This window comes from Oreochromis niloticus, linkage group LG19 (assembly GCF_001858045.2).
Source record: "Oreochromis niloticus isolate F11D_XX linkage group LG19, O_niloticus_UMD_NMBU, whole genome shotgun sequence".
Classification (NCBI taxonomy): Eukaryota; Metazoa; Chordata; class Actinopteri; order Cichliformes; family Cichlidae; genus Oreochromis; species Oreochromis niloticus.
Genome location: NC_031983.2, coordinates 16,451,821 through 16,464,862, shown reverse-complemented (window position 1 = coordinate 16,464,862; position 13,042 = coordinate 16,451,821). Strand labels below are relative to the sequence as shown.

Genomic DNA, 13,042 nt, shown 5'->3' with positions numbered 1-13,042 from the left:
GTGGCAGACTGATGGGACAGCAGATAATTTATAAGTCTGTCAATTATATTTTAATGAGCTGCAAACGGTCTAATACTTTGTGCATCAAACGGGGAAGCGTGTTTACTTTTATGTCTGTCATGCTTCAAAGATGGAGATGTTGCCTGAATATCCGTTAGCTGCTGCGCTTTTCAAATTCAGAAAAAAAGCACACTTCAAAAACATCTGTAATTGCAGTGGCTGTGAAAGACAGAAACTGATGTGGAGAATTAGAAATAGCAGATCTGACAATGCTCTAATGAAAAGCTGTTAAAGAAAGAGATGGGGGGGGGGGATGATAAGTGTTTTCTTCATGCCAGTTAACAATCTAATGACGCCAAGCTACATAACCAGTAATAAAGGTCTCACATACTCACATGTTTGATTTTATCATGACCTAAATTCCATGATGTGAAATCTGTGTAATAGGTCTTGAAATCAAAACCTGAGGTTTGCATTTTGTTAACTTTCTAAGAACCACTGCATGTTACACTGACTGTGTACCCCAATCAAGATTGTTCACAGAAAACGCCTCAGACCTCAGAGTCACCCCGGCCCCAATCTCAGAGCTAGAACACTAAAGACAGTGATACATCACTCAAGGCGATGTTGACAGAAGCAGAACTCAAGGTCTGAAGCTAAAGCAATCCAAACCTTGAAATTGTTTTCCTTAGGTTTGCGCCTCATGATGATGTTGAAAGTCTCATATGGGTCTTCGGTGTTACTCTGAATACTGCTGGTCATGTCCTGCTGGTACTGGTTTGGGTCAAGCCATACACGAAATGTTCTGACATCTCCACGCAGCTTAGGCTTTGGTTCGGGACCTAAACCAAAGAACCATGGATTATTTATTATATCAATGAAATAATGAAAAAAAAACTTAAAAAATTAGAAACAGTACAGCATTTTTAGAAACATTGTTAGAAAGTCTTATCCTAATCCTAAACATAGGTTAGAAAAGTAAAACTACGGACAGAGAAAAAGAATAAAGATCAATGTTAAGTGAGTCACTCTGACTAAGTCAAAGTAATTAAACTCAAATATTCTCAAATTAAAAAATAAAACCCTTTAAAAAGAGCTAAGACTTTCAATGCCTCCTCAGGAAGAGGAATTACATGGAGACACTTGATTGACTGGCCATGGGCTTTAGGCCTATTCCCATTAGGGGGCCTGTGTTGTGCAGTGTGCAGCTATCACAGATTTCTAAATAGAATCTGTGTGGAGCTGCAGGGCACAGAGCAGAAACCAATCCACTTCATTTCTGACATGTGTTCCCATGTGCAAATGTGCACAGTTATGTGGAGATCAATAAAATCCACCTTACCAAAATGAGTGTGGTGATAGCTTAAGAGTGGAAGCTACACCCTCCACACTATTCAGTAACAATGTAGGGAGCTGGAGTAAGGTGTCTCAGCTGTTATAACAGATATTTATGCCTTTGTATTAAGTTGTCAGTTATTAAAAGGTGGGATTAACTCAATACTTAATTTAAAGGGACATACATTGTTCAAGTCATTAAAAATACATTTAAACCATCGTAGCTCATATAAATGTTCTACACTTGAGCAGTTTTATAAAATGGTATGTCAGTTAGTTACGAGTGTCCCAAAATGCACACGTTGACGTGTGTCCCCCCGCACGTTCACCAAATGCCCAGTGATTTATGTGACATCTCCCCTCCACACAGCAAGCCAAAGTACCACTTATCCCTGTTGGGAAGCTGAAAGTTTAAACAAGCCACCATTGGCAGGACATGTTCCCCAGCATGTCTATTTCTAAAGCCCTTCCCCTCTGCATATTTAAAACTTCATGAAAGAATAAGGGAAGGATGTTTCAACACATGTACACATGTTCTGACTCCCACACTTGCAACCAAAAACTGAACCAACCAAGATTACTTTAAGGACTGTTGCAGAAATGTTTTTTTTTTTTTTTAAATTTCACAATCTGCTGCTGTTGGCAATACTTTCATCTAAGGTGAGTGTAGCTTATGTACCACATTACTTAATTCTGCAGGACAAGTACATTAAGTGCCCTCTTATAGATAAAGCAAACCAGAGCAAGCCCTTCAGTTAAATCCAATAAGTAGAACAAAGAGGAGAGCCAGCAGCTCTCAGGTGTCATTGTTGACCACAGGTTAATGAAGTCTTAAGGTGAAAAAGGCCAGGTTTCACAGTGACAGTCACCATGACAACACCAGTCTGACCCTCTCCTGAGGATTAGCTGCTAGGGCTGACTGTGTACAGATCTGATAGGTGGATGGATGTCAGGTGTCACTGCTATGTGTGTGAGCCTACGTATACAGGCACAAACGCATATGAGCCTACCTTCCTCAATGACACGCCCCTTGTCATCCAGCATACCCTGCACCTCACAGCCTCTCACATACACAAGGCCAGTCTGATCCACAAATGGCTGACGCCGGTCAAAACGTGTGCCGTAGAGCAGCATGGGGCGTACCGTGATCAGAAAGCAAACATCATGTTTCCGCAGACCTGCAGGGGGGGAAAAAAGGTTTATGGGTGTTAGTCTTGTAGCAAAAAGAGGAAAGGAAATGACTTAGAGATAAAAGATGGGAGAATGGAGTATGGTGGGGGAAGAAGATTAACCACCCTGTCAACATTTGCCTGATCATTAAAACCTGCAGCTCTAGGGAAAGAGCTACTGGAAATAAAGAATGGATGTAATATCTAACATTTACTGAAATACAAAATATAAATAAAACTGTAAAAGTAGCTGTGGAGAGAACAAGGTTGTCAGTTTGTGAGATAAAAATATATTTTTAAATCCAGCAGATAATCACATTTTTAGAAATATAGCGATTACTTTTTTTCCCCTTTAGCATTCATTTTCGCTAGTAATCAATCCAAATCCACTGGCATACATTGAGCTGGCATCTTTTTCCGGAAAGCTATAGCAAACAGCCAGTCAGAGGCCTCGGTGTGTGTTTTATGTTCCTGTGAATCACGACTGTCAAGCTCCTGTTGACATTATCTATAGCTGCCTCATCAACCACACTGAGAGATAGCAAGAAAAATGACCAGGAAATAAAACAAAGGCTCTGTGGTAAAGGCAGAAAAAAGGGTCATGAGCCTGATAGGATAGAAAACAGCAGTACGGGAAGACTTTATGGTGATTATAAACCCCTGTAGAACTGTACAGAGGGGAAAAAAACAGGAAAGCTAAAAGTATAGCAAGGTAATATGGAATGTGTAGTTAATCCATTGAAATAGGGTCAATTTCATAATCAGTTTGTTTGACTTTATAATGGTCCGCTACTTTTACCTTCCCACTCATGCTTGATATGGTCTTGTACATTGAGGTTGATAGTCACATCTGCGCGAACACGAGCAGGCCAGCTCTCTCCGATGTTGGGCTTGGCAACCTCAACTATGGAAAACGAGGTGATTGGCTGAGCCATCCTCGCCCACCCTCCAAACACCACTCCACCATACTCTGACTGCCTGTTAGAAAGACAAACACAACAAGAACTTAAGACAAGTGCTGTGGGCTGTTGTCAAGAATGGAAATCAGCTGGATTTAGGGCAACACATGGCACTACTGCTTACTTATTTACTTCTGCAGGAACAACAAGCAAGTTGCTACATCACTTGACATAATGGGAGCACTTATTATGTTAAGCAATGGGTTTTAAAATGTGGTGAACCAAATGCCATAAATTATTGTCAATGTGCTGCGCCACCACGTGAGAGGTAGACAGAGGATACAATTCTTCATTAATTAACCTAAAAACACAAAGTATGCTATAGATTATTTAATGCTTTATTTTTGCATTAAAAGAAACATCATTCCTACTTCAAACTATGTCTTTCTATTTTTTTTTTCAGTGATGTTTGCATATTTTAACCAAGAAATCAAAAAGGCACTGCAGATTAAGTGTTCTGTGCTGCCAACAAAAATGATGACATCTCACCATGGTTTCATGCGCCAAATCACATCTTCTATGTCCTGTCTGATCTCATAGGTGGACTCCAGACGAAAGAGGTTAAAGTTCCTCAATAGGTAGTCGTGGAGTGTCAGGAACTGGAGATTTAGCTTTGGTAGAGCCAGACAACCTGAAAAGACGGAACAAAAATAATAACTGATGTCTGCATGTTCAGATGTAAACGTCTGTGAGACCTTGTGTTATAACACTGCATATAAAACCGAATATAACAAAAATGTGGGTAGATATTTAGTATATGCAAATATGAGGCACAGATTAGACAGATACAGTAGCATGTATTCTATTTCATGTCAACTCACATAGATACATGCACAGACATGCCAACTCAGTAACAATTCACACATTCATTTATAATACACACCTTCTCCTGAGTAATACTCTGTTGGCACAATGTTCTCATCCCAGATTATCTTCTCCGTTGGATAAAGGGGCATCTGGTTAAGTTGCTCAATCTGAGAGATTCTGCGCTCATGACGAGACACCTGTATGTGGATGGCAAACAGCAAGAGAGAAAAATGACACTGAGAACATGTTTGGAGAGAAGATGTCAATAAACAAATGCTGCACTGCCCTTTTGGCCCAATGTTTAGGATTCTTACTTCCTCCTTTAGACATAAAAGAAATAAAGGCGACTCAAACAGTCAGTTATAGGCCTTAAATATGTTTTTTCTGTTCAACTCTTGATTCTCTGTGCCTCATTTATCTACACTATATGGAAAAAGAGTACGGTGCCACCTACACCTACATGAACTGCTTGGCCATGCAAATAACACAATGTTTACAGATGTCTGATGTTTATCTGATGTGTCAAAAACATTTTGCACTGAGTAGATGTCTGAAGATGTGATGCAGAGCTGAAACAATTTAAAACAGTTACTTATACTAATGATTTATTTGTTTCCTTGACATAAAGGGAGGATAAATAATAAACTGTAAAAAATGCTGTCATCAGTATCTGCTCTCCTTATAACTGGTTCATCCTATATGCTGTCTGTTATGACTGTTTTGCTATAACTTACAGTCCTGCAACCACTTGTTTTTGAATCTATCTGTGCAAGGATGTTGGTTTTAGGGCGTAACCTCATGCACGCACAAATGAAAGCCCTCAAAGAGTCTCCTGCAATAACATATTCAGATAAATAAGACACAGCAATTGTGCATAAGGACAGCTTAGAAATAACCACTTTGATGAAGAGGTCTGCAATGAATAGGTAAGTGTGTACGTTGGAGAGACTAGACAAACAAGGGTCCCCCAGATTCCAGGAGAGGTTTTGAAAGAGAAAATTAGGAGAGCAAGCAAAGCGTGACTACAGAGCAAAATCAAAGCTTAGGCTTCTTCAGAGATTCCATGAAAGGAAATAAACAAATGACTCTCCATCATATTAGTCCTGCCTACAATTTACCCTATGTTACAGAAATGCCCACATGAAGCCTTTATTGGATTAGAAGGCAAATTCACAAGAGACAGTGCAGTCAAACTGGAATACCATATGTATTTGAAGGTCATGAGATTAATTACTTTAAAATGTAAAATCCAATCCTAGTATACGGTATCGTCAAATGACCAGTGAATGTTTTGTAAAATAACTGTTTATAAACACCAGTGATACATCTTTTATATTCTCAGTTGCCATGTAACCAATGCCTGATGTATAGGTTTATTTAAAGGGCTAATTTAAGGTCTCAGGCATTAATCACTGCCAAATCCTGGAGTAAATATTTTAATATTTCATTTTTTTAAATTTCAAGAAACATATCATAAAAACAAACAAAATGAAACAAAAAAAACACTGATATGCTCACATACATAACCCAATAAACCCAACAGTGCACTTACCAGCAACTCAAGCAGAACCTCTTTCTCAATAGTGGTGTCTTGCCCTTCAGGCAGTTCAGGCAGCAGGCACAAATAAGAGGCCACCTTGTGGAGCATATTGGGACTACAGAGAAAGAAAAAACATCAGAAAAAGAAGCAACACTTCTGTCTAGAGCGGGTATGACAATTATGACAAATATTAACTAAATCCTGTCTAATGTTCGGTAAAGACTCAAGTGATAAAGATTATAAGAATACCAACCATAGGATTTCTCAATTAAGAATACATTCTTACTATTATCTGTCCAATATCTATATTCTTCATCTATATACAATCTACACAAATCCCTGTTTTATTCAAAGAAGTACAAAGATAGTATTTCAGAAGATGGGGAGAGGTGCAACAGTGTTGGGGAAAATCCTCAACAATTAATTGTGTTTATTAATATACAGCTGCAAAGAAATTAGTGATTTTATAATCTACCTTGCACAATACTGAAAAGCCATGATCTTGCATTACATAAAATAAGACACCATTCTGCAGTGGAATCCCTCCATGTGCTTGGGTATGCTCCTTCAACAATTGTCAGTGTCATTAACTGCATGAGTAAATGTGCAGAAACTGCAAAGTCTATGATGCAGAGAAAAATCTAATATAAACAAGACTAAGAAATGTTGCCACCTTTTGTTACAGTAGAACAGACTTTTTCAAAATGAGGTGAAGTGGAAAACTGTCCTGTGGTCTGACAATTCCAAATTAGTATTTATTTATTTTTTGGCAATCATGGATGGTTTTCAATCCACCAAATGGTAACATTGTAAACGTGTTAGAATAGGAGCCTCATCAAAGTCTTATTAGTGCTTATTAGCACTGTGGCACAAAGTGCTTCTGTTTGCTTTGACACTGCATTCCTGCTCTGTCAGCGTGTATGTTGAGGGGTCGAGCTGCACTGATGAGAAGGATTATGAAAATCAAAGCCCATCTCCGCTTCGGAAGGCTGAGGTGTGGCTCTCTGCATACAGACCTATTTTAATCAGGCTGACACACTGTGACACAGACAGGGTCTGGTGCCCAACAAGGGACAAGGTCTGGAGGGACACACTTTGACAGGCCTGGGCAGCCACACGTGGACTGACCAACTGTAGCCGTGTATGTGCATGCATTTTGCTACTTGTGATGCCACGCTCGAGCAGTGGGGTGGCAATTCTGCCAGTGATGCAGTTTGGTGGCCCGCTGGATGTCCTGCCATGGATCATGTGGACATTCCTTCCCTTAGCAACAAAATAACAGCAGCACAACAACTCACTACAAGAAATGAGGATGGTGCAATCAGGTGAGAACTGACACCTAAGTTCTGTGTTTGGTTTTGGGAAACCAAACCTAAGAATTCTCATGTTTCTGCCAAAAATGTGTTGTGTGACCTTGACTTTTGACCAATAACTACTAATTTCAAGAATTTCCATCAAATTTCCTGGAGATATTACATTCACAGGGATAGGTTGTCCTAATGGTTGAACTACTTAAAACCATAATGCAACTGGTCACAGCTGTCCCAGAGGCAAAAAAAACAGATAAAAAGATCTAAACATCTGTACAAACATCTCCACAGTGACTATAATCCAGAGCACCAATCACACTCCTTATTTTAATATGTTCTGTAGTGAAGGTTAACATTTGTCACAATTAGGATTCTTTTCTGTTTGAATTCAATATCATTCAGTTCATTTTTGGCCATAAATGGCACTTCACCTGTTGTCGCATACCTGAAAAAAGTGTTTATTTGTGTTTGCATATATATGTAATAGTATGGGTCTGTATAAGTGTGAGCTAGCTAGCTTTTGTGTGTTTTGGGGACTTAGTGGATAAATTCAGAGCGGCAGGTGACTGGGAGCTTAGCCCATGGGTAGTACAGCTGGAATAAACTGGCATTAGCAGGAGTTGTTTGGATGAAAAGTGCCTCGTTAAATCTGATCGTATATTTGGAGTAACCCAGGAGCTGCTTTGGTGACAGTTGTGGAGCAGTGAACAATGCCGTCCTGCTATATTCAAAACCTTAATTCTATGGAAAAAGGAGCAGAGCTCCTGCTCCTAGAAATGCACAAAATGGTTCAGCTAAGTCTTTACCTGATTCAGCTCAGCTCGCCTCATATCGCTTTGCCTGATTCAAAGAAATTTAATGTGGGGTTTAAGGTTTTATAATTCACCACTGAAGTGGAAAGAAATATGTATATGGAGACATTGCCAGCTAAGACAAATTTGAGTTGTTTAAACAACTGTCACAAATAAGGAACTTCCGTACAATAAAAACAAAATAGTAATCACTTGGTGAATTAGAATAAAGCCGAGCCAAACACAAAGGTTCCGGTCAGTAATTTGAAAATGTCAACTTCAAGAAACATAAAATCTTGAAATAATTACAAATTACTAACGAATCAGTTTCTTTTCACTCTCACATACATGTGAACAAGTGAAAACACACACAGGCCAGTTCATCAAAGTGAGGGTGCTTTTCGGCTCTTTGGCAAGCTAATATGATCTGACAAACACAGCTGTTCCAAGAGTTTATTCTCAAGCCACTGCAAATCGATTAGATTAATGAGGCGTGCCTCTCTCTCCGGCTGGTACCAGCTGCCTGTTCAAGGGTTCACTAGCTGCCATTTAGCAGAAAGTCAGACAGCACTGGTGGAGCTGCTATATTACAACACAGGAGCAAGATAATCATGGGCATTGGCCTCAGCTGGTGGGATTGTTGTGTAAGCAAAAATCCTACTATATTGCTCATTATTATTAATTTTTTTCCTTCTTTGTTTCAATTGTAACTTGTACTTTGTGGTGTTCAGGAAAACCTCTGAACATGGTAGCAATACGCTAGGAGCTGATTCTTTTGGACCTATACGCTGAGAATTTGAGCTTTTGAGGTCAAAAGATACTTAAAGAGGCCGAATGATGAACACAGAAAGCCTCTAATAAACATGCAAAATATTTACACATTAGCAATCATGCCAGCTAAAGCGATGCTCCATTGCTAGCTAATTTAGCAGTTATGATGCATATCCTCCCATCACATCCTTTACAACATGCTACTTGTTTTTGTTTTTGTTTTAATTACCTGAGATGCCCAAAGTGTTTGGTCAAGGATTCTCGGGTGTCTACTGATGCGACACTGGATAAAGCAAAGTCGTGCAACTCTGGGAAATGAGCAAAGGCTGCCCTCTGCAAGACAGAACCCAAAAAACAGTGCTATGAGAGACTGATGTCTAGATACACGTCACCATTATAATACATAACTAATTTTTCCATGAAATAGTTTCTTGAGACAGTTACTCAAAATGTGATTCGTAAAGATATATTAAAAAAAAATCAACAGTCCTGAATACTTTACATTCATTCTTATTATTTCACAGTCATTACATTCACATTCAGCATTAAATGAGGAAAGAGTCAATTTCTTATTACAACTATGAAAAAACCCCAGATCCGATACTCTGGTATATTTGTTGCTCTCTGCAACAGTTACTTTGATATATAAAACTAAAGTTGCTTGTGAGGCAAGCTGGAAAATCAAACTATTCCATTACATTAGATGGAATTCAGTATTTTCAGTCCCATTACCACAGGTGTATAACTCAAGCACCTAACCGTGCATCCATTTGTATGTAATACTATAATGCCACTGCAACAAGTTTTTTCCCTCCTTAAAATTCGATATTCAACTGTAAGTAGTATTACTGCATTCGGGAAGCATTTAGGAAACACAGTAACTTAGCCATGAAGCAGCAGTCCACATGAAGTTACAGAGCGGGGCTGCAGAATGCTGAGGTGCATAAAAGTACGCCAATAGACTCAATAACTCAACAGCTCTAAACCACCACTGGCATTAACATCAGCACTGTGTGCTGGAAGCTTCAAAGCATTACACCTACAGCTCCTGTGTAGCTGGCCCAGTACTTTTATCCATATAGTTTATGCAAATGAAATCATATATCTGAAAATCATTTTATATCATTCTTACCTGCAGTGAGGTGATTTTGTCATAGTGCAAAGTGGTCATCTCTTTCTGAGTCAGTGCATTTCCTGTCTGATCATTGATTTCAAAACCAGTGTAGAACTTCAGCATGTCCAGCAACTAGAAAGATGAGGAAATAACAATTAATTCTTTGTGAACATGAAAATTGTCTTTGACAAGTTTTAATGCATATTTGCTTTATTGTACCTGACAGAAGAGATGCCCCTCCTTCTCTCTTTTTGTGAGGCTGGAGAGGTGACATCTGACCACCAAATGAGAGTCATCCAGCACTGTATTGAACCAACGCCTGGTGGGCAGCAGTGCCTATACACACATGAAACCATGTTTACTGCACTGGACTTTATATTTGTGGAAATAAGTCTTCACCTCCAAATGATAACAAACTAAACTACACTAAACTAAACTTTACTGGTTTGCGAACAACCATATTTCTCAGCATCATGATTATCAAAGCAACTTATTGATTGCTGTTTCTTTTCGTCTTAAGGTTATTTTTCAACATAAGACAGTTTGTCTTATTTTTCGCTTTCTGACAGAAAGATGTGAAGACAACATGGCAAAAACTGTCTAACTCTCTTCTATATTCATTATTTATGTGGTTGATGCTTGCAGCACAGGAACATGACATAAAGGCAAGAACAGAGGAGCCCTGTCAAAATGAGATAACAGACCTGCTTTGGTGAGAATATAACAAAGAACACTTTTGAGTGAGAGAGTGACTAGAGCATACAGATTCACACTATAAAGAGTGCCGCAAAGGGAAAAAATGAACACTATTGTGAAACCAAATGTGAAATACAAAACTGTGAGGCAAAACACAAACAAAATATCTATATCGATCACTGAAAAGTGATGTTCAAGGCAGCATGTGCTGAAGTAAGAGTAAGACCTAAAGAGTGAAAGAACACATACCCTTTATATGCAACAGCAATCTCTGATCTCAACACAGTCCTGACAGCCAACACAGAACTGGCTTGATAATAGGTGTATTTTTCTCTGCAATCATTTTCATGTTGTCATCAAAGAATGAAAGTATGGATTTCAGGCAACTGAGTCTTTGTAAAATGATAGTGCTGAAGGACAGGAGATGTGTCTGGGGACAGTCAACTGGCCAGCTAGTAGCCACTGCCAGACACGGCAAGGCCAGCCTGTCAGCAGAGGGCCAGATGACATCCACTGTGCTCACTCACTAGTAACAGCAGGTCTGCCCAGGCAGGAGGCGTAAAAATCTTATCTGACACTGTGTCTTAACACCACCTTCATCAGTCAGGAATTAAATAATTATGTGAAGTTCAGCGTCACTTATTTATTTCTTTAAAAAATGGATACATCAAAAATATTTCTTATATTTAAAAGCTATTTCATCACCCTCAAAAAAAAAAAAAAAAAAACTGACTCTGTAGCAGACAAAAACGCATCGTGATTTACACAGCTGAATACACGCTATTGCATGGCATCTACAGCAACTAAATCAAGTTTTCTTAGTTTTTATTTTTTCTCTAGGAGAAGCTTCCCCCGCCTCAAAATATGGAGAAAAAAAAAAAAACCAACAGCTGCAAATAGTACACCATGACTTTCAGTGAGATTTGGTGGAATACTTTTTTTTTTTTTGCAGATCTCACATCTAATAACACTGCAGCTCACAGCTTAAAGAAACTGACACTTTTAAATAACTATCTTTCACCTACAAGACCTTTGCCTCAAGTTTCCAGGCAACAGTCGAGCACACGGCAGTTAAATTAAGAACAGAAAACAGACATTGGAAAATAAATTCAAATCTGCAATCTGCTATAAATTTAAGGAGACCAACAAACCAAAAATATCCCCACAAAACAAAACAAGGATATTTTAAATAAAATGTTCCTTCAAACATCATTTTTCTAAAAAGGGAATTGGATGTCCCCAAACATTATGTCATTGGGCTTTGTTATACTTTACAGTTTGTAGCACATGTCAAAAGCCATCACGCTGAAAACAACCTCTCATACTATGATCAGACTACTGCTTCAAATAGTGCATAGCTTTGCAGACAGGAAAGAGAGAAGCACAGAGCGCAAAGCTGATGCAGAACATTTATCCAGTGACTGTTGATGACATGAGTTAGCTATAAATGTGAAGGACAAAAGACAAACAAATGAGATCTGCAGAAAATGAAGTCTAGACTGCTTCCTTCATCAGGATATCATGATTACAAAAATACTCTAGAACTACCCTTGTACTGAAAGTCCCATAGAAACAAGTCTAAGAATGAATGCATTATCTCTCAACATAAATAAAAAAAATAACACGGCTGAGAAATGTATGATTAAGAAGGTTGTGCTTTACCTCCAAATCAATCATGAGTTCTATGAATCTCTCGGAGTAATGCACTTGGTCCATGGATGCAGGCCCTGTGGAAAATAAGAGGGCATAATTCAGGTTATAACTTTGGCTCAGGAAATCCACATTCACAGCAAAAGATAAAATATGATGAATAGTCAAACCCCAAAAAGACAGGAAATATTAGATGTAACTTTGTAGAGGGCGATGTGTAGCTTTCAACAAGGACAGGAGGACAGCAAACGCATATGGACAACGCCAAAGTGCCATGCTGAGTGTGTGAGCCTCGCTACGAGATGCTGCACGGTTAGCACAGCAGCATGCTGGGTCCCCAGCTCTCATTAGGAATGCTGGTGTGTAAGTGTGTGTGTACACTTAGAAGTTGAGCCATGCAGTAAGTATTGGAGTGATGTGGATCCTACTGGGTTTTAGATTCTGATCTAATCTAAACACACGAATACACACATTCTGTTTTTAGCATTCAGGTGGGGGGCCTGTGTGTCGGCCTGCATTACAACATAGCGGTGAGCGCCGTTGGCTGTGTGGCAGCTGGAGCACATCCTCCTTGGGCAGCTGCACGACTCGAAAAGAAAGAAAAGGCGTGCTGCAACTGGCAACAGTTTAAATCCACTTCTATCTAGACTCATATAACGCACAAACATTATATGAAGACAATCCAGTATCTGATCAAATGTTAAATATGCTCACAAATTTCACTCCTGCTCCTGAGACATGGCATTCAGTAAAAACTAGAAGGGTGTTTGTGCAGAACATTACAGTGTCATAGCGACCTTTGACCTTTTGAGTATTAAAAAAAGCATTAGTTGAGCATTTTATCTTATTAGACTTTTGTGTGGAATTTCGTTATAGTCAGCAAATTCATGCGTTTGAGGT

At 39.0% G+C, this 13,042-nt stretch overlaps 1 protein-coding gene across 2 annotated transcripts in view; it reads right to left on the bottom strand.

The window, feature by feature from the left end:
* aqr (aquarius intron-binding spliceosomal factor) overlaps nucleotides 1-13,042 on the bottom strand; it is a 46,030-nt gene that overhangs the window by 27,617 nt on the left and 5,371 nt on the right. For both annotated transcript variants that reach the window (XM_003442946.4, XM_005477181.3), the window contains exons 11-20: nucleotides 12,155-12,219; nucleotides 10,016-10,132; nucleotides 9,815-9,928; nucleotides 8,912-9,015; nucleotides 5,823-5,925; nucleotides 4,347-4,467; nucleotides 3,953-4,094; nucleotides 3,304-3,482; nucleotides 2,346-2,513; nucleotides 673-842 (exon numbers count right to left, since the gene is read on the bottom strand). In XM_003442946.4, the coding sequence (XP_003442994.2) occupies nucleotides 673-842; nucleotides 2,346-2,513; nucleotides 3,304-3,482; nucleotides 3,953-4,094; nucleotides 4,347-4,467; nucleotides 5,823-5,925; nucleotides 8,912-9,015; nucleotides 9,815-9,928; nucleotides 10,016-10,132; nucleotides 12,155-12,219 (1,283 nt within the window). The remainder of the gene's footprint in view (nucleotides 1-672; nucleotides 843-2,345; nucleotides 2,514-3,303; nucleotides 3,483-3,952; nucleotides 4,095-4,346; nucleotides 4,468-5,822; nucleotides 5,926-8,911; nucleotides 9,016-9,814; nucleotides 9,929-10,015; nucleotides 10,133-12,154; nucleotides 12,220-13,042) is intronic.